The sequence below is a fragment of the Euleptes europaea genome, chromosome 15 (genome assembly GCF_029931775.1).
Source record: "Euleptes europaea isolate rEulEur1 chromosome 15, rEulEur1.hap1, whole genome shotgun sequence".
NCBI classification, from domain to species: Eukaryota; Metazoa; Chordata; class Lepidosauria; order Squamata; family Sphaerodactylidae; genus Euleptes; species Euleptes europaea.
Genome location: NC_079326.1, coordinates 12,602,474 through 12,626,771, shown reverse-complemented (window position 1 = coordinate 12,626,771; position 24,298 = coordinate 12,602,474). Strand labels below are relative to the sequence as shown.

The 24,298-nt window shown below is 39.9% G+C and overlaps 1 protein-coding gene across 2 annotated transcripts in view; it reads left to right on the top strand.

Moving 5' to 3' along the window:
- Window positions 1-3,590: 3,590 nt before the first annotated feature.
- MYLK (myosin light chain kinase) overlaps window positions 3,591-24,298 on the top strand; it is a 160,921-nt gene continuing 140,213 nt past the window's right edge. For both annotated transcript variants that reach the window (XM_056861086.1, XM_056861087.1), the window contains exons 1-4: window positions 3,591-3,758; window positions 17,464-17,671; window positions 19,552-19,600; window positions 23,101-23,266. In XM_056861086.1, coding sequence (XP_056717064.1) covers window positions 3,594-3,758; window positions 17,464-17,671; window positions 19,552-19,600; window positions 23,101-23,266 — 588 coding nt within the window. In that variant the 5' untranslated portion in view covers window positions 3,591-3,593. The remainder of the gene's footprint in view (window positions 3,759-17,463; window positions 17,672-19,551; window positions 19,601-23,100; window positions 23,267-24,298) is intronic.

Below are 24,298 nucleotides of genomic sequence, written 5' to 3'. Positions count from 1 at the left end.
TTTTCTGAGATCTGTTGAACACAGGATCCGACTTGCTAGACAATTCTTATGCTCCTTTAAGGCTGCCTGACATGTCACAGACGTAAGTAGCATAACATACCATCTCCTTTGTATTCTTCTAGACACTTTAGCAAGTATTCTTCTAGACACTCTAGACACAATGTATTCTTCTAGACACTTTAGCAATATATGTACCAATATAAATGATGGGACAATTCAAGTTCCTCTCCTTCAAAAAAAATGATGTGCATTTTTATTCAGGGATGTTTTGTCCATTGAGAGTCAATGGGGTATTATACTAGATGCACAGATGGTGGATTTGTGTGTGTTTGAGTTAGTGCTTAATGGAGAAAGGACAGCAGTTTTTTTTTACATAGAATGTGGAGCTGTCATTGTGAACCTACAATAGAAAACAGGTGCTTTTCTATATTGTTATGTGTAAACCAGTCTTGTGTTCTCTCTAGTGTTACGTCTGTACTAGTGTAACTTTAATAAAGTAAGGTATCAGAAGCCTGATGCTCCTCATGAGGAGGCATGCAGTGGAGTCTCAGGGCTCTGGGAGCACGTGTGTCTGTTCAGATAGATAGGGAGACACAGATCATACTATTGCAGATTCCCTTTCTGGGTTTTGTGACTTGACAAGACACAAAAGTCTACTTAACATTTGGCTCTCCTGCAGTGACTTTTGGAAGTAATTGCACCAGTGAGAACATAAGATCTGAAAAAGTCAAGTGGATCCTCTTCCTTTGCTAGGGACTGTCTCAGAAACAGAATCTAGCAGTGATCTCAAATTCATTTTGCTGGAGAAAAAAGAAAGGAAAATTAGTTTCTCAAGTGAAGGTATAATTTTTTGTTAATCAACTTTTTAGTGAATTTCCCCCACAAATCCATGTTTTCCTAGCAATGCCTATTATTAACTACAGGATTGCACAAAGTTAATTATTCACTTTTATATCAATGACTTTATCCTTATACAATGTTAGCTGATGATGCACAGGAGACACTTTACTTGCTTTTCCTTGTACATTGTAAATAACAGTGCGGTCAGTGACCCAAGCTTTTCTGTTAATTGTTATACCACCTAAAGCTCAATTTTCAGCTTTAGATAGAATGGTATGAAACATTTCCAAGAGATTTTGAAAACTATCACTTCCTCTGGAAGGTGTTATTTTATGTATTACCAAAGACCTAATTGCCTGGGCCTCTCTCTCTCTCTCTCTCTCTCTCTCTCTCTCTCTCTCTCTCTCTCTCTCTCTCTCTCTCTCTCTCTCTGTGTGTGTGTGTGTGTATAAAAAGAAATTAGATCTAATGCACACTGAACATGGCCCGTCTTAACTGTGGGGCCCTTAGAACCAGTGTGGTGTTGTGGCTAGGGTGTTGGACTTCGACCTAGGAGATGCAGCTTCGAATTCCCACTCTGACATGGAAGTTTGGTGGCTGACCTTGGGCTAGTCCCCTAATCTCAATCTAATCTACCTCACAGAGTTATGAAATAAAATGGAGGAGAGGAAAATGATGTAAACCACCTTGGGTCACCATTAGGGAGAAAGGCAAGATATACATAAATAAATCATCTCTCAGGAGCAAATTTCCCACTTCCTTCCTTAACTAGGGTTTACCATTAATTGTGCATTGACTAGGTTTAGTGTTAACTACGTTCCCATCATAACTTGAGTTTGAATCTAGTTTGTAAGCCTTTAATAAGCTGGAACTTGGTTACTATTGATTGTTAATGCCAGTGCAGATGTTAATACTGGCAAGAGAAGTAATGTCTTCTAAGATGAAAGAGGTGGTATGTCAGAGCTATGTCTGGTCTCCAAACCGTGGTTAAGAGTGACATCTTTACTGGGCTATGGCTGTACTATACATCAGTTTTATGTACTGCTGGGCACATGATATAGTACTAAACCAGGCATGTGACAAGAATTTGAGAGGTACCTGTGTCTGTACTTGCATATGCTTGCTAGTGCCCTTGGAATACCATTTGAAACTAGCAAGGGATTGCCACAAATATCTTGTCGGTTTTAGGTATCAATTTATAGTGTACTGACCACCTAAAAATCCTTCATCTACAGTGTGCCATAAGATGCTAAAAGTAGTCCATGTGGCAATAATGTTCTATTAAATAGCTGGCTTTACTGCTGGCATACAGATATCCAATGGTTGAGTCAATTTAGTTGTGAAAATAAAGTTTTGCTTTTTTTTACCAACGGAGGATTTTTAGAATTTTTTATCATCAGTTTTCATATTTAAGAAGTCACATAAACTCTTACTTTGGATAAAATAAGGAATAGCAGCCATAGAGTTTTTCTTCCTGCCACATGTCACGACTGGCTGTGGCAGAGCCTTGAAATTGGAAATGACTGCCTAGAGCTGCTAGAAGGAATGCCCTAGAGGCATTGAATGAATGGAACAAGAAGGGTTAAATAGGTAGGCACTTAAGGGAGATTGTAGGTTCTGGGATTGGCTGATGCCATAGCAAGGCACAAAATGCACCTAGCGGGTATAATTTATATGGGCTTTTTATGACTCGTATGAGGGAGGTACTGAATGTTTGCCTGGGCTGTTTACAAAAGCCCTCAGTTCATCAATTTCATACAGTTTTTCTAACCAATAAGAGAAAAGTAGGTTATTCTCTGTACGGCTAAACAGATGGTTCTAAATTGGTGGTATCATCATTTTTAAAAGTTAGTCTATACTAAGTGAGCAGGAGAACAACTTGTTAAAACATTGGGTTTTTAGTTCATTTCCTTTCCCTGTTGCGTGGACTGCTGTTGCAAAATTGTTTGTAGTACACTGTCTGCACTGTCTAGGAAAACTATATAAAATGGATTCGGGCCATTTGAAAAGCCACACTCTTTGTCTAGACTATTACATTTATTTATTTATTACTGTTGCAAGCACGTCTTGAGGTATTTCAACTGATTAGAGAAGAACAGTAGGGCCCATTTTCAGCTTGCTGGTTTTTTCCTTTCATTCACTATTTTACAGTTTTTTTCTGTTCAGTCTATTCCCCCAGCTTTTTCCACACATGCAAAGACCAATTTCATTTTCTTTGTTTTGGTGCTTTTTTATCTACTTGCTCTTGTAGAATTACCTTTTCTCTTTTTTGCCCAAAAAGTTTTCTAGGTCAATGATGCTTTGTCCTGTGGTTTTTATGTTGTGTTCCAGCTCAAGTTGAGTGCTCTTATTAATTTCAACAGGTACAGTTTGGACTAGAGATAGAAGAATGCTTTTTCAGTGAATTGATGGTAATATATGGAATGGACATTGGTACTTGTGATGGTCATACACTTATGTTACCTCTAGTAAACAACTTTTGGTGGTTTTTGTTAATGCTTCAGAATTTTTGTTAGGTCAGACACAATAGTCAGAAAACATGAATTTGTACAACATAGGCAACAAGTTTTCTGTGATGACACCTACAGTGCCTGAAAGACTATCTATTCCCAGTCTTACTCATGTCCAGTTCTCCCAGTGAAATCAACAGAATTAAGTTTTGGGCTTGGCTCAATATTTTATTTGTTGTCTTATAGAAGAAGAAACTGATATTTCTTCTTGTTTTTTCCCCCCTTGCTTTTGAAGCTCTTAACATGGGGGACGTGAAACTGGTGACAGCTACTAGAATCTCCAAAGCCACCTTGACACTAGACCACTCGTCCTTAAGGTCTCCTGCTCTAACAGAAGCTCCAGCATTTACTCTACCTCCAAGGAATATCCGGGTGCCACTTGGAGGCACAGCCAGATTTGAAGGAAAGGTAAGCAGAGCCTGACTGGAAACAAGCGAAGAAGATGTTAATGTTACTCCCTTTTTGACTAGTCTGCAAACCGAGGGAAGGTGATTTTTAAGAGAGAGCTACAATGAACGCAACATATTATTTCCAGCATGCCATAGAGGATTTACTGTGAAACATCACTTTTAACATGTTTTTAGTGTCAGGCCAGAAGATTCTAATATTTGAGGGCATGTAGCCTCAGAATAGGTATTGTCATGGTCCCTTCAGTTCTCCCCCTCCTTGATTTCCAAGCTGTAAGCAACCAAGAGGCTGGGGAGACACATATGTGGATGCTTGAACCCTCTTGTAGGGAAAACCAACCCCCTTTTTTGTGTCTTGTGTAGCATCTGCCCCCTTCCCCCTTTTACTCGTGCAGCCATCTTACTTGCTGAAAGTGGGGTTTCTGTGCGAGAAAGCCCACAATTGGAATTGCCATTTTTCTTTCTCCCTGCCTGCTATCCCTCTATGTCAGCCAGGAGTTTTATATCTTTATGTGAATGAGCAGCCAGGTGCATGGGTAACAGTTTAATTGCAGACTGAGATTTTAACATGTACAAGGAATCAGGCCAGAAGATTCTAATCCCCCCTTATATAGACTTAGAATATATACTGGTTCCAGGTAGTAGGTAAGTACCATCCCAGTTTACTTTAATTAGCTTTGACCAGAACATCCTTTACATATATTTATTTGTGAAAATATAACTGCCATTTAAAGTGTCCAAAGCCGTTCCAGTATTTTAAAATGGGCATGTAGTGGCTTCCTGGTAGTTTTATGTGAATTGAATGGATGAGTAGAAATTTCTAGTTGAGTTTGCATTGCTGAATTGTTGACCTGCCTCCTTGAATCAGTTGGAAGTCTGTGTCAGCTTGGGGTGGCTGACTGGGTGATCATATTTTGTGTTCCTGGGTGACCAGATGCCGTGCCTGCAGTTGCTTTAGGCCTCTCTGCTGCAAACCCTTTTGAATTTATCCTTGACCTTGACTAATATGCTACACATAGCCTAGTTTTAAGGAAGATTTGGCATGGGATGATATATAGAGAAGAACAAGAAGAAATCCTCAGCAGAGGGGTACTGCCACATGTTTTAAAGGCTTCCTGAAATTATTGTAGCCTATGTTTATTTGTTTATTTGTTTTATTGGATTTTTAGGCTGCTCTTCCAGACTAGGTCCAGATTTTTTCCCACTGATTCTTTTCCCCTGAAAGCGGAATCAGCCCACAGTGCAGTGGTATAGAATCAGAATTTTGACTTGGGAATACTTGTTTCATTGTGTGGTGTAATTATATCTTATCTGTAATTGGCTACACTATGCTCTGTACAAACTGTTCAGAGAATCTACTCTTGCAAAGTACAAAACCCCCTCATAAATCAGGACTTTTAAAAACTGCCTGAAGACTGCTTGACTGTGCTATATTTGACAGTTACAAACTCGAATTGCAGGTATTTTATTGATCTGGGCTGTATTTTGGCAGATTCTATGGTTAATTAAAAGCAGAGCATGCTTATCTGCAGCAGATGTTTCTGCTCTACAAGCAGAGAGAAAATCTTAAGAACAGCATCTCATAAGATCTGGATTAAAAGATTATTTTTTTCCAGAATTAGAATAAAATCTTCCCATCAATAATTTAACACTCTACTTTTTAGGCAAACTGCAACTTTTACATCCTGCTACAGGGAATGAAGTACTGACTGTCAAAGTTGTGTGCTGGAGTCTGTGGTGTGCTGCCAGGAAGGAATTAAGTGCTCATGTGAGCTCAAAGTACCAGTCCTCAGAGGAGGATGCCTCCTGTATCTCTGCATGATTTACTGTTTCAGGCTTTAGAAACAAAAGCTGCATAATCTTTTTATTAGAACCAAACAAAATGGGGAAAAGTGTACAAGTTTTTGAGTTCTCTAGAATTGTTCATCAAGCTAGTAAACGTCGGGACATCACCCCATGGGTCAGGAATGACCCGGTGCTTGCACAGGAGACCTTTACCTTTAAGCAACCTGTCTGCCAATTGTAAGTACTTCAGAATCTTCATTTACCTCAGGTTACACTCTGTATAAAACATAGCCTAAGAACTGATATAGATGTCTAGTGTACTAACATGGTAGAATCCTTCCTGGGTTACAAGTAGGGATCCTACATTTTGTATAAAGAAGAGCAAAAGATAGTCTCATTGACATCAGTGGAACTTGCATCCCCAGAAATGTGCTCATGATTGTACATAGCACAGGTTTCCCAAATATATTGAGATGCCCAGGCAGGATATAAGATTAATACTTTAAAGTTCCTATATTCTTATTTTAGAAGGAACTTGGTAAAAATCCTGCAAAATATAATTCTTTTAGAAGCACAGGTTCTTTTAGAAGCACAGGTTCTCTGATCCTTACTAATTATGTGTGATCCTAAATACATTGTAATAGACTCTTTTAAAGGTTACTCAGATATGAATGGTGGAAGAATATGACAGTTTACTAAAACATAGCATTCAGTGGAAACTTACCCAGAGCCACATAACTTTTAAAAAATGCAGGCAGCTGTGTGTTGATCAGGTAGGGACAAAATCTAAAAGCAACAGTAGCACAATATCTTCTCAGCCAAGAAGTTACGGTAAGTAGTTTCAAATCTCACAGCACTCTTATTTAGGCTAGATGTTTAAAGAGGAGGGTAAAGAGGAAAAGATGGTAAAAGGCACAGTGGGAGCTTTGTCTGAACTGTGTTACAGTCTTAAGTAAGCTCTCTACAGACTAATTGTCTTTTAAAGTAGCTCAGGGAAACAACTTATACAAATCTCAGCTTTGTAATAAGTGTCTTGCTGTCTTATTTTAGTTTGGGCAAAGAAGAGAGAAGCCTGTAATGTTGTAGTTTTTGAACAGCAGTGTCAGTTCAGCAAATCAGGTCCCCTTTTAGAAGCTGAAAGGCATAAGCTGCTTCTGATTATTGTCCCAGTTCCACCTCCCCCATGGGCCCACCTCCCCCATGGGTTTTGCAACACAATGAAAGCCTGTCCTTGTCTTTCAGGAATCATTTTTTACTGTGCCAGAGGCTGTTCCTGAAATGAATACTTGAGCGTATCATGGTTTTATTGGCAGGTCCCTCAACTGATTGATGGACCCTTAAAGCAGCCTGCTGGATTATTTGCTGTGCTGATGCTTGGATGTAGTTTTTACTAAAGTACCGACTTGCAGGTGTTTTCAGAAATTTAATGGGATGTAAGTGTGGAAAATTTCAGGGGCTGCTGGAAGCTTATTGACAGCTTCACAGGTTTCACTTGGAACTACTTTCACGTTATTATGGTGTAATCTTAAATATGCTATGGAACAGCTCTGCCGTGCTAGTTTTGTTTTTGATGTTTAAAAACAAAACAAAAAACAGAACCTAATACAATGGAATGGATTTCTTTTTTTAAGGTTCAGCCAGTAAGTGATGCAAGGTGAATCTCCTCTGAACAAAATTTGAATTGCTTTACACTCCACAATTTTTTTACAATTTACACAGCATTGTGTTGCAACTTTAAGCAAAAGTAATTATAGCTAAATAGACACATACATGAATTGTGCACAGGATATACCCTGCATCAGTCTAGGTAAAATTCTGTGTGTGAAGCAGCCCATCATATACAGGGTTACCATCTATCTTGGAGAAAAATATCTTGTCCCTTTAACAAAGGCTACTTGAGGTGGCATTTACCACCTCTTATCTAGAACTTTAAGAGTCAAGGCAAAGAATGTGGTTCTTGATAATGAGGCTTAGATTAGTGTACACATTGAATGGAAGTGGCATAAATTGTACTATTGGTCATGTATAATATATGTGCTTTTTATCACGTTTTAATTCATTGTTATATGTATGTATTTTATTTGCTTTTTATTTTTTTGGTAAACGGGAGATGTGATGTAATGTCTCCTTAAGTAGAGGCGTCTCTCAGCCACACCTGTAGAGTATTTATTATCTTAATGATTTCTCAGCACTCAGATGTTGTCCTCGTTTGCCGGCTGATTCTGTTTGGTAGCTTTCTGTGTTGAGCTGTTCAGAGATGCCAATAAAGTAAGTTGTTTTCTTTATGGGATGCCTGATTATTTTGTGAATACCTTCAAGGCCTTTATTTGAAGTCAGGACATTACCACAAGATGTCTTGCCTTATCCCATTTGTATGCAAACTTTCCAATAAAGTGGTTAGGGTGACATGTGTGTAGTCATCTAATTTAATCCTAATAACAACCATGTGAGAGAGATATTAGAGAGAGTGTGACTTGACTAAGAACACATAGTGATGTTCATGGCCATATGGGGGATTTGATTCTAGATCTTCTGGTCCAAGTCTGGGACCCTAGCCAGTTACACTCAGTTACACTCACCAGTTACACTCACTTCTCTTTCTCTGTAGCACTGGTTGCATTCACAGGAGGGAGAAATGTGATTTCCCAGCAGTAATCACAGTTTGTGGTTTAAGTCGTAGTGAAAGGTGGTGCTTCCCACAATAAAAGTTTAACCTTGAATGGGAAGAGATCTGTATTGCTTGAAGCCAAAGGCTTGCAAGTGTCTGCTCTTGGTTTCCTGAAAAACTAATAAATACGGTATATACCCTCAGATGTTTTCAGTTCATGTAATACTTAAAGTTGCATGTGCCTCAGACATTGACATGTTGGTAATATCCTTGTGCAGACAATATAGCTCATGGACTAAAGTTGAACGTTTTACAACATTAGAAGTTGTAAGATGCCAAAAAATTGTTTACAAAATTAGAGTGTGTCTGAACCCCACCTATGAACTGCATGAAATAGGAGCTTAACTAGGAAAACCTCAAAACCTTAGTATTAGTTTAACAATTGCATTTTTCCTAAGAAGTCACTTCAAGAAGAAGTCCACCTCTAGTTGCCATGGGAATGGCTCTAATAACCCTAGTGAGGCCAGGGCTGCCAGGCATCCCCACTATGACAGGAGGCCTCTTCTAGCAGCCCTTGTTGCCTTCTTCCACTCTAAGCAGCGGGGGGAGAGAAACATTTTTTAGAAATTGACATTGTTTGCACCATGATGTCACTTCCATGGAAAGCATGGAAATGACAGCAGGTAACTCTAGAAGCTCACCGTAGAGTTTATGGTGATTCCTAGAGCTACCTGATGTCACTTCCAGGTTTTCCCAGATGTGACATCATGTTGCAGACGTCCCCAAAGCTCCTGCTGGTTTGCAGGCCCTGGGTAGGGTTGCCAGGTCCCCCCTCCCGATCGGCAGGAGTTTTTAGAGGGCTGGACTGGGGTGGTTGTGTGCGCACATGATGACGTCACTTTTAGTTTTATTGGGTCATTGCCCCATGCAACCACTGGAAGGGCGGTAGCATTGAATTTTGAGGATTTGAGTGCTAAAGCAGCTGTGGCAATGCAGCGCTTCCGGAACTAAAACTGGAAGTGACATCATCATGTGTGCATGGCTGCACATGCGATCGATGCTCTGGAGCGGCTGGGTGGATTGGTGGGCCTGCTTGCCAAAACCACCCACCTGGCAACCCTAGTCATGGGGCACTTGCAAGTGGTACACCACAAGCAGAACTGGATGTTAGGCTCAGGAAGTGAAAAGAAGGCAAGAGGGAAGAGAATGTGGACAAAACAGCTCAGTATTGGCAAGGGTACTAAGAGATAGTGCAATAAAGTATGTCAAGCCCAAATGCTGAAACTATGGCCCATCTGTACGGGAAAGTTTTCTTGCACATAATATAGGAGAACATGTTTTATTTAAATTTTAATGATGTCAGTTCCAAGTGATCCCCATTTAGTTCAGTTTCATAATGATGCTAAGCACACATTCACAGTAATTATCTAATAACTGCAGATGTCTTCCATATCCTATCATTTTAAAAAATGTAATATTGCTCTATAAACCTCCAGTTTGACTCAGGAGAAATAATTAAAACTGTGTGCAGTCATTTAAATTACAACACTTGGATAGATGTTTCAGTATCCAGATTAATATGCTGTGGTGACTAACGGTGAAGTCAGTTTGCAAGAAACTGCAATGTGATCTGCATCTGCTGTCTTCTTTTCTGCTAAGAGACCATGACTTTTGTAGATAGGTCATAAATACTTCTCTGTTGGAAATACCATAAGTGTTGAGGTTAGCTGGAGCTTCTTCATTCATCTTTGTAGTAATTTCTGTATTTCTTGGAAAAGCCAGGGAGTGGTTCGTTGCTCTGACAGCATGGGCCTTTCAAAATAAGTCCATATTTTTAATACCTGCCATATCCTTCTGTGTTTTCTCAATTCATTCATCAGTTACCTTGGGTAGTGAAGTAGATCTTGTGTGTAGACGTTATGCAAGAGTGTGGCAGGGGAGTAGAAAGTGAAGAGTAGAGGGCGTGTGATTGCATTCTACATTCAGTGGTTTCAAACATTTTACAAATAGGTAGACCAAGTAGGGGAACAGGGGCCCAAACACAGCAGGGCTTAAAGCGGAGCTGAGTGAGAACACCATAAATCATTTGGGAGTATCCCAGAATAGATTTGGAAGAGAGAAATCCATAACTTGAGGATGGACTTCTGAAATGGCTCTCCCACAGGTCCCTACAATCAGTCTAATCCCCTCTCTGGAGAAGGCTGAGGGTTTTTCTCATCAGTGCATTGACCCAAAGCACCATCACAACAATAGCGTTTTGATATGAACACTGATTGATGAAACTCCCAAGAACAGTGCTAAATCCTAGGAGTTATCAGCACTCTCTATTGCCAGTTTGTACAGGCTGAGTGGGGAGAGGAAGCTTGTCTAACTCAATCTAATGAGTTCATGGCTGAGGTGAGATTTGAAACAGGGACTTCAAGGCTCATAGTTGTCTTTGCTACTATACCAATTGTCTAAATTATTTTTTTACATACTGATTTTAAAACGTTTGCCCTCCATTTTATAAACCACTTTGCATCCACTTTGTACTAACAAGATGCTTATGGTCTCCCAAAGGAGAAATGAGAAACTTCCAAGCTCTGTACTCTTTTGGACATTGTCACTCAGGACAAGTTCAAAACGTTTCTTGCATTGCTATCCAAGTGGAACCCAAGCAAATTTTATCTGTTCTGAAGACTATTATACCTGTTTTTTCTGCCTTCATTGAAAGGTACACAGGGACAAGAGTTACATTGGGTACAATTCTAAAATGACTTCCATTGCAAGATCTCCCTTAGTGACGTTTGCCAGCAAGTAAATATTTGTATTTATCAGTTCTAAATGATAGGTAAAAATGTGGTTTTGATAGAACATGGGGTCATCTGCTGAAGCTGGAAGGTGAGAGATTCAAAACAGATAAAAGGAAGTATTTCTTCACACAACACATAGTTAAATTGTGGAACTCCCTGCCCCAAAATGTGGTGATGGCTGCCAACTTGGAAGGCTTTAAGTGGGGAGTGGACATGTTCATGGAGGAAGGGGTATTCATGGCTACTAGTTAAAATGGATACTAGTCATGATGCATACCTATTCTCTCCAGGATCAGAGGAGCATGCCTGTTATATTGCGTGCGATGGAACACAGGCAGGATGGTGCTGCTGCAGTCATCTTGTTTGGGGGCTTCCTAGAGGCACCTGGTTGGCCACTGTGTGAACAGACTGCTGGACTTGATGGGCCTTGGTCTGACCCAGCAAGGCTTTTCTTATATTCTTAGATTTTATTAAAGACAGTACTGGCATTTTTCTTGCTTTTTTGGATCATTTGGAGGAAATGGTTGCATGCTCTGAATGTAAAAACTTATGTCTTTGCAAAGGAGCATATTGAGGTAACTCCTGAAATGGTGATTTATTAGTACTGGATGCATGTGGAATAAGAAACCTATGCAACACCAGATGTAAAAAATTGAAATGCAGCTGCTTGTACTCCAATACAAACATGTACTAAACATGCTTTGAAAGGCATGAGTTGTTTTGAATGAGTTGGATTTAATTCCTCTTTTGAGTCAATTACTTACATTAAACTGATTAAACACCCAAGATTTGAGACCAGGAATTGCTGGACATTGAAGCCCACAGTAGACTGTGGCTTTGTCATATTTTGTTAATAGCTGACATTCTGAACTTACCAAGTGTCATTTGCCAGCGTGGTATAGTGGTTAAGAGCAGCAGACTCTAATCTGGAGAACCAGGTTTGATTCTCTACTTCTACACATGAAGCCTGTGGAACCTTGGGTTAGTCACAGTTCTCTCAGAACTTTCTCAGCCCCACCTACCTTGCCTGTTGTGGGGGGAGGGGAAGAGAAAGTGATTGTAAGCCACTTTGAGACTCCTTAAAGGTAGATAAAAGCGAGGTATCAAAACAAACACTTCTTCCTCTTCTTCTTCCTCTTCCTCCTCCAAATTCTGGTGTCATACTAGAAGTGCCATTTGATTGAAATGTGGTTTGAGAAGACTGCATTGTATTACCAATGAGTATAAGTAAAATAATTTATTGTTCTTACATTCCCACACATGCACAACCATGGGGTAATTTCTCAGAATCATCAGGTGAGTTTGTATGATCAGACTTATCATAGGCTGCCATTTCTTAGTTCCTGGGCTGGGCATGGTAATCAGTTTCATTACCCAAAGAATTCCACACAATATCCATTCAAATAATTTCATTCAGATATCATCTCTCATTGATATGATGGTAGCATCATATCCATGAGAAATAACCATATGAATGAAATTATTTGAATGGATATTGTGTGGAATTCTTTCAGTAGTGGTACAAGATTTTAAAGTAGTTCTACAAAAGTACTGACATTCATTTTTGGGACCCAGGCATATTTCAGGCCACACTTTAGTATAGTCTTCCCATTTTGTTAATCTTACTCCTGATTAGAGTTTAGTGAGGGTCAATATAGATCTTTGTGCAGAGTTAATCTACCAGCAAAGCAGTTGTTGCTAACAGTAGTAGAAGTTTATTCTCTCCCCATGCAGATTGCATTATACCACACAGCATGTGCTCTTTTTCATCATGGTTGTGAGCCACTGCAACTTTCTCAGTCAAGCAGAAGTACATATGTAGTCCAAAGAGGTCTTGAAAGATTGTAGATGGCACTTAAAGTTTTTAGACTTCTATTGGTTTCAAGGTTAAATCAGAAACCTTTATTCTTGGGATGCAGATTGAATTCTTCTAGTATCTGAACTGCTTATAAACCATGGGCCTTACGCTGTCATTTGCTGGACAGAAATTTCAAAGGGAAGTCCTCTAATATTTGTTTTAATGGCTGCAGTCTTCAACCCGCTTTGGGTAAATTTGCATTATGTAGCAGAAGGGATTTCCAAACCTCTATTACATATCTCCCAATTAAATCCAAAATATTTGAACATGTGACATTTGCCCATAATATATAAGGCGATGCAATAGAGATACAGCCATTTGCAACTTCCTGTTGTATCTCACTGGTATGTGTCTGTCATCTGTTTGTAGGCACAAGTTTCCTCATTCAGACATTGCCAATGTTAATCAGTAAACAAATCTTGAAAGAAGTGTCAAAACTAGAAATTGTCTTTTAGAGGTATGTTGAAATCTGCATTTTGGGGGGGGGATGATCATGTTTGTTCAAGAGTATTAAGTAAAATGTAATTATTATTCTTGTTCTCAGGATATGTGGTGCCCATATAAAGAACAGACAGGGCTATAAATAAGTGTTAAAGCCTTATGCTACAGAGCAGTAGTTAAAACAGAAATCTCTCACTTTTTGTGGGTGTGTTATTAAAGGCAGATGGTTCTGCAAAACCTGGAAATGTTACAAGGAAAAATTACATTAAAATTATATATATAAAATCTGCTGCACTTCTGGAATTGGTCCATTGGTAGCAAACTGGCAGTTTGTTTTAGAATCACTTGACACTTTTATGGCAGGGATGCATTTGTTTCAGGGATACATTTGTGCCTACAAACATTGCCAATGTATTCTAAACTCCAGCCTCTCTTTTCCTTATCCTACTTTGTCATCGCTTTATTGATAAATCTAAAAAACCCCAAAGACAACAGAATTTAAAAACATTTATAAAAGTCAACTGTCATGCAGCATCGATCAGCATCCCATTTCTCATGTTTGTAGGAGCAATTTCGTCATCCTTTTGGACATATGCACCAATCCTGCTATCCTTTCCCAGATTAGAGATTTGATATTTGCAAAACAGAAGCACATGGGCAAAAAAAGAAAGAAAAGAAAGCTTATGCATGAGAGAGCCAAAAGATGGCCAAAGGAGTCCATGTCACTAACAGTAAAAAAAAAAAAAAAAAAAAAGAATGGAATGGAATGAGAATGAGAATTGCACAACGTGGTCCAGTTGGAGTGAAGGGAAATATAATACTAGAGTGATCCATTCAATTTCAAGTAAAAGGAAATACTCTTAACATATTGTGCATTCAGGAAGGAAAAGGACTAGTGGTTTGTGACCCATCTTGTTGACGTGAGCTATTCTTTGAGTGATCTTGATCGGGGTGCCAGATGCCACTCTCATATGGAGAGTGGGCGGGGGTAGCTGGCTCGTGGGCCGGATAAGAGTTCTCAAGGGGCCAGATCCGGTTCATGGGCCTTGTTTGACACCCCTGCTATAGATGGTTGCCAGGCCCCATAATTCTGGCATTACCTTATTATATGGGAACATTCTTCTCTGTCTCCAGAATGTAGAAATGAAGGTTGTAACAGAGTTTTGCTAAGTATGTCTACCAAATGGACTTGGGGAGGAATATGTTTAGCAGGCTACTGAAGCCTCCCAATCAAGATCACAACTCATCTGAAGCAGTCCCATTGTTGATGGAAGTGTATGACCAGCTTTGCAGCCCAAAGTTATTTTTTGTAGTTGGTGCCTGACACAAACCAGGATTCAGCCATAGATCTATACCCCCCCACCCCACCCCATTTCAGTATGTTGGTCTTCTCATTATGTTAGTCTTCTCAATATTTTTTTACAATAAATGAAATTCAGACGCAAAGTAACAGCCTGATGTATGTGTTGGGACGAAGGGGGAGGGTTAGTGTGATCTACAGGCCAATGGAAGTATTCTCAAGATGGAAATTGTGCTTGAATCTACACTACATAATAACTGCCAAAGAACACCACCTGGTGGAAAAATAGTTTTGGCATTTAATCTACTTAGTAGCTCAAAATATCGACACATTCAGCTGTGTGCTGCTTTGCTGTTATTTCCTGGATAGACTCCTTTCGTACAAAACTGCTTGATAAAATGCATGTCTTATTATTGACAGGTCATAAGGTAACTTGAACACATGAAGCTGCCTTTTACTGAATCAGACCCTTGGTTCATCAAAGTCAGTATTGTCTACTCAGACTGGCAGCTGCTCTCCAGGGTCTCAGGTAGAGGTCTTTCACATCACCTATTTGCCTAGTCCCTTTAACTGGAGATGCCGGGGATTGAACCTAGAACCTTCTGCATGCCAAGCAGATGCTCTACCACTGAGCCACAGTCCCTTCGTGATTCCTTGATGGCAACACATTCCAGAAAGGCATCTGTGTTTGTTCTGTTGTTAAAAAAAGAGCAAAAACAAAAGGAGTGGGGTTATAATAACAGATTTACAGTGGCGTAAACTTGTGTGAACTAGATCCCACTTCAGCAGATGCATGAAGTGTGTCCTCTGTTGCTAGATGTATATTGAAATAGAGAAAATACAACAGGTGTTAATTTGCTCAGCTAGCAAATATAGGAAAACTGTGTTATTACCAATATATAGCACTGCTATTCTGAATTCTCACTGGCCTGTATCCTAGCCTACGAGTTCTACAAAGTTTGAAGTCTTTGATTCCCCACTCCTCCACATGAGTGGCGGAGGCTAATCTGGTGAACTGGATTTGTTTCCCCACTCCTACATATGAAGCCAGCTGGGTGACCTTGGGCAAGTCATTCTCTCTCAGCCTCACCTACCTCATAGGGTGTCTGTTCTGGGGAAGGTGATTGTAAGCCGGTTTGATTCTCCCTTAAGTGGCAGAGAAAGTTGGCATATAAAAACCAACTCTTCTTCTTCTTCTTCCAACTTAAGTGGCTCTTCCTCTTACACTAGAGGGCAGAGTACTTTCTCCAGTGGAATGTCCCTCAGTTAGCGGAAGGGAACCATTGGCTCCAGCCCTTACTGTTTAACATGCTGCAAGACGTCTTTTTGAATGTGATGGTAACTGTTTCACATCTTCACATTATTGTGGTATATTTGCCGTTAATAAATAGTAATCATAATTGAACAGATCTTTCCATTCAGTGTCACTGATCAAAATTTTCCCACTAATTTATTAGTTGATTATTCTGGCCTTCTTGCACGATTAATGACATTTTTATTCCAAAAGAGCTTTGAGGTCTATGTTAATTGTTTTTCTGTCTCCCCCTTTTTCATGGATGGCTGCTGTTCTGCCATGTTTTGCTGTTTTATTGCTTTGTTTTCATGCAGTAACTGCTTTTACCCCTTTCATTTTTATGTACTGCTTTTACCATTTTTAATTGACCTGTTTGCTGCTGCTTCTAATGGGATGCATTTGGGGGGGAGTGTTAATGTATACCATGTGTGTTTTTATGTTTTATGAGCAGCACTGGATGCCCTTATGGGCAGTAAGATGTAGCTGGACATATACTATGTGCACACATGTTATAATTACAACTCCACCTCGCACACTGTGTAAGGCAGTGCTACTGGTGCTGATCAGAGGAGATGGATTTCCATAAAAGAAAATGATCATCAATAAATTTCTTTGATCATTCCCGGTGACCATCTTACACAGTGCATCACATTGAGCTATAACTCCCCAGTTTATGTTGAAAGTACATCTGTTACTCCATGTCTGTCTAAAATTTGAAAATGTTAGTAGTCACCCAAATGTGATTATCAGTAGTGTATCTGACATTCAGTTTCAGATAAATGTGAATGTCTGAAAAATCCAATATATTAATAAATTCTGTATTTTGGATTTTCATTATACTCATTTAGAAGGGTCAACTGCCATCATGTTTTGTACATTTACTGTGACGTACATACACCTTTGAGGCAAAAAGAAAAGACTATCCATTTTTGTCCCAGCAAGGAGCTCAGGGCAGATGATAAGAGTTCTCCACTACTCAGCTTTGTCTTTATAACTGTGTGATATGTTAGGCTGACGGAGAATGACTGGCCCAAGATTGCTTACTGAGCTTCATGTTTGAATACAGATTGTAACCAAGGTCCTAATCTAACATTCTAGCCACTCTAGTTCTGTTTTGTCCTGAATGGTATTTGGTAGTTTATATGGTGCCTGGTGAGCAGGGGATGTTTTAAGCACCTTCTATATTGGTTGCATTTGATGAAGAAAGCTTGGATTTGTGAAATCTCAAGTTGCAAGGACTGTTAGTTTTTAAAACACCATACGACTTTGGCATTTCACGCTGCAATATGTTGTAATAGTTTAGCCTTCTGAATCTACTGTTCAGAATTTCTCATTTATGCCCTTAAAAACTTTTCAGCAGGCCGAAAAAGCTTTGTCTGGGTGGGTGCCTGTTGGAACAGCATTTAACAACTTGATGTATCCAATGGCTTCTCTTCTTTTGTTTGATTTTTTTCTCTTTTTTGCCATTTGGCTCCCAACAATTTGTATCTATCTAACAGATACTGATTCAGAAAATACTTTCCACTGGCTTCCACTCCTGCATTTCTTCCAGATAAAATCACTCACTGTGTTTATTTCTTCTTTCCTCATCTCTTTCCCACCTCCCTGCCCCACCCACTCTTTACTAGGTCAGAGGCAATCCAGAACCTCAGATCACATGGTACAAAAATGGACATCTCTTGACCGGAGGAGAGCGCTGGCTAATGGACTGCAGCGTTCGAGGGATTTTCAGCTTAGTGATCAAAGGAGTGCAAGAGGATGACAGTGGTCCATACACATGTGAGGCCGCAAATGATGGTGGTGTTCGTCAAATGACTGTGGAGTTAACAGTGGAAGGTATGAGTGGTGGCGGTCCAGTATCAGTTTTTATGCCAATTATATCACTTGATAGGAGAGCAAATTAAACTCTGAATGGTCTGTGTTGCGCTTGCCCATGTGTTGTAATTTGTTGGCAGAGTATGCTAAGTACGCAGAAAAGCATCAGACTCACTGATTAAAGATAAAGTTGCCTTTATTGAGGGAACTACATTTTAGGATAAGAAAGCTGAGAGACAGAACCTCTAGCTGTCTGTCTAGCAAAGGAGGGAGAGAGAGGGTAGAATGACTTTCAAGAAGAAGGAGGAAATTTTCCCCTAAGAATATCAGTCTAAGGACAGACGAGGTGTGATAAAAGGATGGAAAGGTCTCTAACCTTACAGCCCTAACTAGCTGACCACTTGCCTGCCCCCTGCTGGGTTTTCTTCTCAGTTCCTTTGCACGCTAGACACCGCAACTCTTCCAACATTATTTTGGTTGTGCAGAGGGTGGTGGAACTGGGTGATGCTTGATCACCATTCCTGCATCTTAAACTACTTGCAGTTTGTCTGCCCTTGTAAACAAACCTGCATTTTGCTGTGCAAATAATGCTGGTCCTCAAGCACATTTTGTTTGTGAAGTCTTTATTTAGTTTATGGATAATAAGAATTTGCTTAGCATTTCAGAATGTTCAAGGAAACACCTGCGTTTATTTCTTACAACAACCACAAAAGGTACATGAGTATATTTTCTATTGCTGCCCTGCTGCAATATGGAATAGCCTCCTGGAAAGGGTGAGGCCAGTACCAACCCTCAGGTCTTCCATCAAAACTATAAAACTGGGCTATAACTAGGTTATAGATATGGCCTCTGGCATATCTGTGTTATTTAATGTTTCTAATAGATGATTATTTTGTTTTGTATTTAGTGTTGTTACTTGCCTTGAGTAATGACTGTAGTGGAGAAAGGTATGGTATATAAGTACTCAGATGGATAACAGGAGCCTCATATTGCAGTCAGAGAGACTAACAAGGAGAAGCTTGATTTAGGCGTCCTAGTTATCTCATGGCAGAGGGACATCCTATTTCACTGCCCAAATTCTAAGCTGCTATCCTTTTATTTACATAAGAGGGCATGATTATGTGCAGATACTCAATGTTTGTTGAAGCTTTCTATATTGGCCCTTGCCTGCTATGGATTTGTTCTGCAGAGAACGTTGTATTGACCCTCTAATAATGTTTCCTTGTAAGTAAGCCTACACATGTCCAGTAGATGGTGCTAACTTACAGTATATAATATGAATCAGTTGTCTGGTTGTTTCTGGGTATACTACAAAGCAGAACTTCAGTCTTTGGATAGAAAACATATTGCGGGGGGAGATAAATACAGGTAGGTGAGTAGAATTCAAAATAAGCCTATTCTTTGAATGTCTTGCTGAGAATGTTTAGAAATCCCGAAGGACATGGCAGCAATTCTCTTGAGCAGTGTTTCCTTTCCTGCTATGATGCACATATTAGAGAATCTAGTGAGCTCAGTATTCTGTGCCTCCTCCATACTGTATAGTGGCAAACAGAGCTAAACATAAACCATGCATGCTGGTAATCTAAAGACAAGAGAACTATGTGAAAGTAATTTTTGGCTTCTCATTATTCTAATTTTAAATAAGAATGAATGAAAAGATTTTTTTTTATTTTGAAAGTGCAAAACGAAGGGCATGTATCTTGCCTGACTGCCCATCAAAGTTTGAAGCCTTCCTTCAATTTCCTCTTGTGGAAAAGCCACTAATATTGGAGGAATGCTCCATAGGCTAGAGGAAATGTTGCTGATACAGCATTTAGGATACCTGCCAAGAGCCTTGTTGTTTTGATTGAAAGTATTGTTTTGATAGGTTTTATAACTAGCTTTCTGTTTTCTATGTGCAGAAAATGTTCTGAAGAAGTACAGCCTCCCTTTTGCTGCCAAGAGTTCTAGGTGAGAATTCTAGTGACCTCCACATTTGTAGAATAGAAATCTATCAACAGCTTTTTGGAATATGACCAGCTTTTGAAATCACCCTTTCCCCACCAACAAACAAACAAACAAAAACCAACAGTGGTATTGCTTGCTATCTTTAAAAGCATTCTTTTCCATAATGTCTGAATGCAGGTTTAAAGTACGTTTTACTTGCCTCTTAAAAGCCATTAAACTACAGGGTGTGACTTTCCCACTCCCCTTTCCAGTCTGCTAGTCTTATACACACTCCTGTTTCAGTGGGAATTATTGGTTATATGATGAGTCAGCTGTTCACTTTTTTTAAAAAAATAATCAAATCTAAGAAGGCCCAAATAATTTCCAGTCGTTGTTATTACTGAGGCCTTCAGTGTATCTAGTCATATACCTGCATCTTCATCATGACCTTACTTTATTCAGAATGATCAAGTAACCCGTGTGTGTGTGTCTGGGTGTGTGTGTGTTTGTGTGTGTAAAGTGCCGTCAAGTCGCAGCCGACATATGGCAACCCCTTTTGGGGTTTTCATGGCAAGAGAGTAACAGAGGTGGTTTGCCAGTGCCTTCCTCTGCACAGCAACCCTGGACTTCCTTGGTGGTCTCCCATCCAAATACTAACCAGGGCTGACCCTGCTTAGCTTCTGAGATCTGACGAGATCAGGCTAGCCTGGGCCACCCAGGTCAGGGCAAGTAACCCTTACATAGTAGTTTTGTAATCACTGTGAATGGTCCTTGAGCTGAGGTGATACGTAGTTTTTCACCTCTTAGTGTCCTGATATGTTGCAGAAGCAGAAAAAGATGGGCACAACTTGTTTGCAGTTGGGTAAGCTATTGTATGAAGTGCACATGCCCCACAAATGTCTTGGTTTGCTTGATACCCACAGCTTGAAATTCATAACCATTTCTTATTTCCTGTTAGTGTGTGGCTGAATTCTTGAACTGCTCCAGTGATATTTGTTGTTGTGAACTAGACAATGCCCAATGTGACTTTGCATGGATTGAATCATACAACAGTGTTGCCTCATATTTGGGGCTTTTAGTGACTGAAAGTAGCTTGTTCTTTGAGTTCCACCCGTATGAGCAGAGCTGGGTCAACATTTATTTATTTACTTTAAAAAATTCTATGCTGCCTTTCTATCCAATTCATGGTCTCCAAGGGGGCAGACATTAAAAAGCTTTTAAAATACAAATATGTATAAAATATTTAAAACAATTAACACGCATAAACACATACACTCATAAAAACACCCCAACAGGGAGGAGAGCTAAAAAGAGTGAAGGAATGCCAAACAAAACAAAAGTCTTTACCCGCTGGTAGACACAATGATAATGGGAGACAAATGAACCTCCCTGGGGAGCAAGTACCAAGTTTCGGCACCTCAGCCGAGAAGGCCCTTTCTAACCTCAGATGGCAGGGGCATGTGAAGCAGGGCCTTTGAAGGTGATTGGAGTGGTTGGGTGAGTTCATATGGGAGTAGGTGGTCCTTCCGATACATTGGCCTCAAGCTTTATAGGGCTTTAAATAGCACCTTGAGTTTGGCCCAGAAGCAAATTGGGTGGGAGCCAGTGTAGATGGAACAAGATGGCCCATTCCAATCAGTGCTCTGGCTGCATCATTCTGTACCAATTGCAGCTTCCAGACTACTCCAGTAATTCCTAAGCTAACCATGTGATTTTTTTGAAGTGATATCTCCTGATTTTTAAGAGGTTTGGAGTAACTAGTAGCAAGTTGGTTGCATCAGCTGGCAAGAAGATACTTCTTACATTTCCCAATCTGCTAGAAATTGATTCCTAAATATAAAATGTTAGCCAAGCCGCAGAATGATTTTTGACTGAAATGTTGTAATCACAATAGAAATTCAGTACATCATTCCATCATAACATGTCATGGGATCTGTTTGTGGCTGTATAGGTTACATTTATGTTGAAAGTGTACCCATAAATTATCTTGCCATAGAATATTTCCAGCATGATTCTAAATGCAAGAGGAGTGGCCCATCTCTGCTCTTACTGAATTTGTTTTATTAAACGTTTGTGCCTGTTTTGCCTTATGTGGAATATTTCGTGAAAAGAGCAACACCCAAAAGAAAAATACTGGAAGTGGCAGTTTCTCATTTATTTTTGCAGATGCATGAAATTCTAATCTTGCTTCTTTCATTTTTTGGAAGTGACCAGTCAAAATGGGTAGAATCTGAATACTAAAAATGAATAGTGATAAATATTTATTTGACATCAGCTGAGCTAGACATGATCCTAGACATTTTCAAAACAAATTCTGAATTTTCTACAGAGTTGTCATGCTTGGTCTCCTTTCTAAGGTGCTTCACTAATTCCTTTTGTATCTGTGGCCCAGGGATATATAAAATATTCCAATATCAGATAAACACAAGTGCTATTGGTATAACATAGTTTGCATATACAGGCCTGAATGATTATAGGAGTTAAATCAGGTAGTTGACAGTAATTCCATTGTGTTGTGGAATAATTTGGGGAAATCTGGCCAAAAAAAGAGAGCATGTATTTTATTTGCTGTAATTTAAGCTATTTGGTTCTACTTATGATCCACTAGAGCTGCCAAAGGGTATACTTGCATGTTTGTGTTTTGTGTAGTTTGAATGAAGGTATGTATTAAAACGGTATTCAATTCTTCGAGAAACCTCTCGCAGTGATCTTCATATGGTCATCTTCCCTGCATCCCCTCAATCAGGGAGCATCCTCCAATATGCTGTGAAAGTGTATTATGATAATTTTACAGTATTTTCGCAGCATTTTGTCCCACTAGCATAATTTGCTGTTGTTGTATTTGTATGTGGAAATAAATAAAATGCATGCATGTTGTGGCAGGTCTGATTAGAACTCTTAAGTAAAATTTGACATGCATTCCCTTGAAATACTCTGACATGGTGGCTGGGAAAAGATTGGGTCAGGGCTTCCTCATATTTGCAAAATATATTATTATACCTGTGCACCCTTCAGTTTTGTATTCATTGCATGTTTGCACCCTGGTACAAAACAGAAGAAGAAGTTCACAAAGGTGCACTGTATTTTCTGTCACCTTGTCTGTTTTAAAAAGGTAAAGGTAAAGGTCCCCTGTGCAAGCACCGGGTCATTCCTGACCCATGAAGTGATGTCACATCCCGACCTTTACTAGGCAGACTTTGTTTACAGGGTGGTTTGCCAGTGCCTTCCCCAGTCATTTTCCCTTTACCCTCAGCAAGCTGGGTACTCATTTTACCGACCTCAGAAGGATGGAAGGCTGAGTTAACCTTGAGCCGGCTACCTGAAACCGACTTCCATCGGGATCGAACTCAGATCGTGAGCAGAGCTTGGACTGCAGTACTGCAGCTTACCATTCTGCGCCACGGGGCTCCTGTCTGTTTTAGTCACATGAAAACAGTTTATAAACGCAGTATGGTTCAGGTGGTGATACTGTTTTAAAAATGTATAATATTATTAATCAGTGCCAATGCTTGTTTCCTGTCCAGTGGCAGACTTTCTGTTCCACCTGTGGAACAACGGCACAGCATCTGGGGTGAGTGTCCGCCCAAGTTTGCTACAAAACCCAATCGCGTCATTGTACGAGAGGGACAGACTGGTAAATTCTCCTGTAAGATAACAGGTCGGCCTCCGCCTCAAGTAACGTGGTCCAAGGTATGATTGCCTGTGAAGCTATTCTTGTTCTCCACTAAAGCAAAATGACATTCAAAGTTTCTTTATGCATTGCTCTTTTATTTAAGATGTTTTGACTTGACATGGGAAAACTGGCTTTATTTAAACAGATAGTGTTGAGAAGTTTAATAGCTATTCCATGCAAAATGATCTAATTAGGACATACTAAACTTATGATGATGGAAGAGTACAGATCCATATCTTGCATATGACGGTAGAACAAGCCAAAAACTCAAAACTGACATAAACAATAAAGCCAAATTAGTTTAACTCTAGGAAGATAATGGACATTTATGCTTCAGTTTACCACTCTCCAGATGCTCAGTTTTCTGATCCAAATTCTCAAAACTATGCATGGGGATTTTTTGCCCCGAAGATATTCCAGGAGTACCTTGTGCTCAATTATTCATCCCCAGAGAAATACGGAGTTTCTGAGTCCCTCCCCCCTGAAAAGGCAGTTTAATTGGCTGTGGTTCATTGTTTGAAATACATCACTAGCCCCTGCCAGTCCCACAATGGGGTTCTTTAATATGTAATTAACCGAGAGGCCCTGATGTCTGAAAACTCCCACTCTGAAACTGACTGGGGCAGGGGACTTACTCCCAGACACGTTTACTCAAGTCCCACTAAATCCTTCTGTGCTTACTCCCAAGTAAGCATGCAGAGGATGTCCAACCCCCCCTTTTTGTTTTACAGTGGAATTTTAGGATAAAACACTAAAATAGTGTACATAAATGATGAGTAGCCGAGGGAAAGACTTGGCATTCCCCCCCCCCCCATTCAGGCAATTTACCACTGAATTGCCCAAATGGGGGGGAAGGGAGCACCAAGTTTTTCCCGAGTCTCCCTACCCTGGCCCCTGCCAGTCTTGCAGCTGGATTCTTACATTTGATTTGATCCTAGTGGCTATTTTACAGCCAAAGCAGATAAGGACCCCCCCCCCCCAATTTGTTTCTGGCTATCTCAAGGCAGCAGGGGTCTAGCTCTGGCAAACTATAAAGATCTCTCACTGCT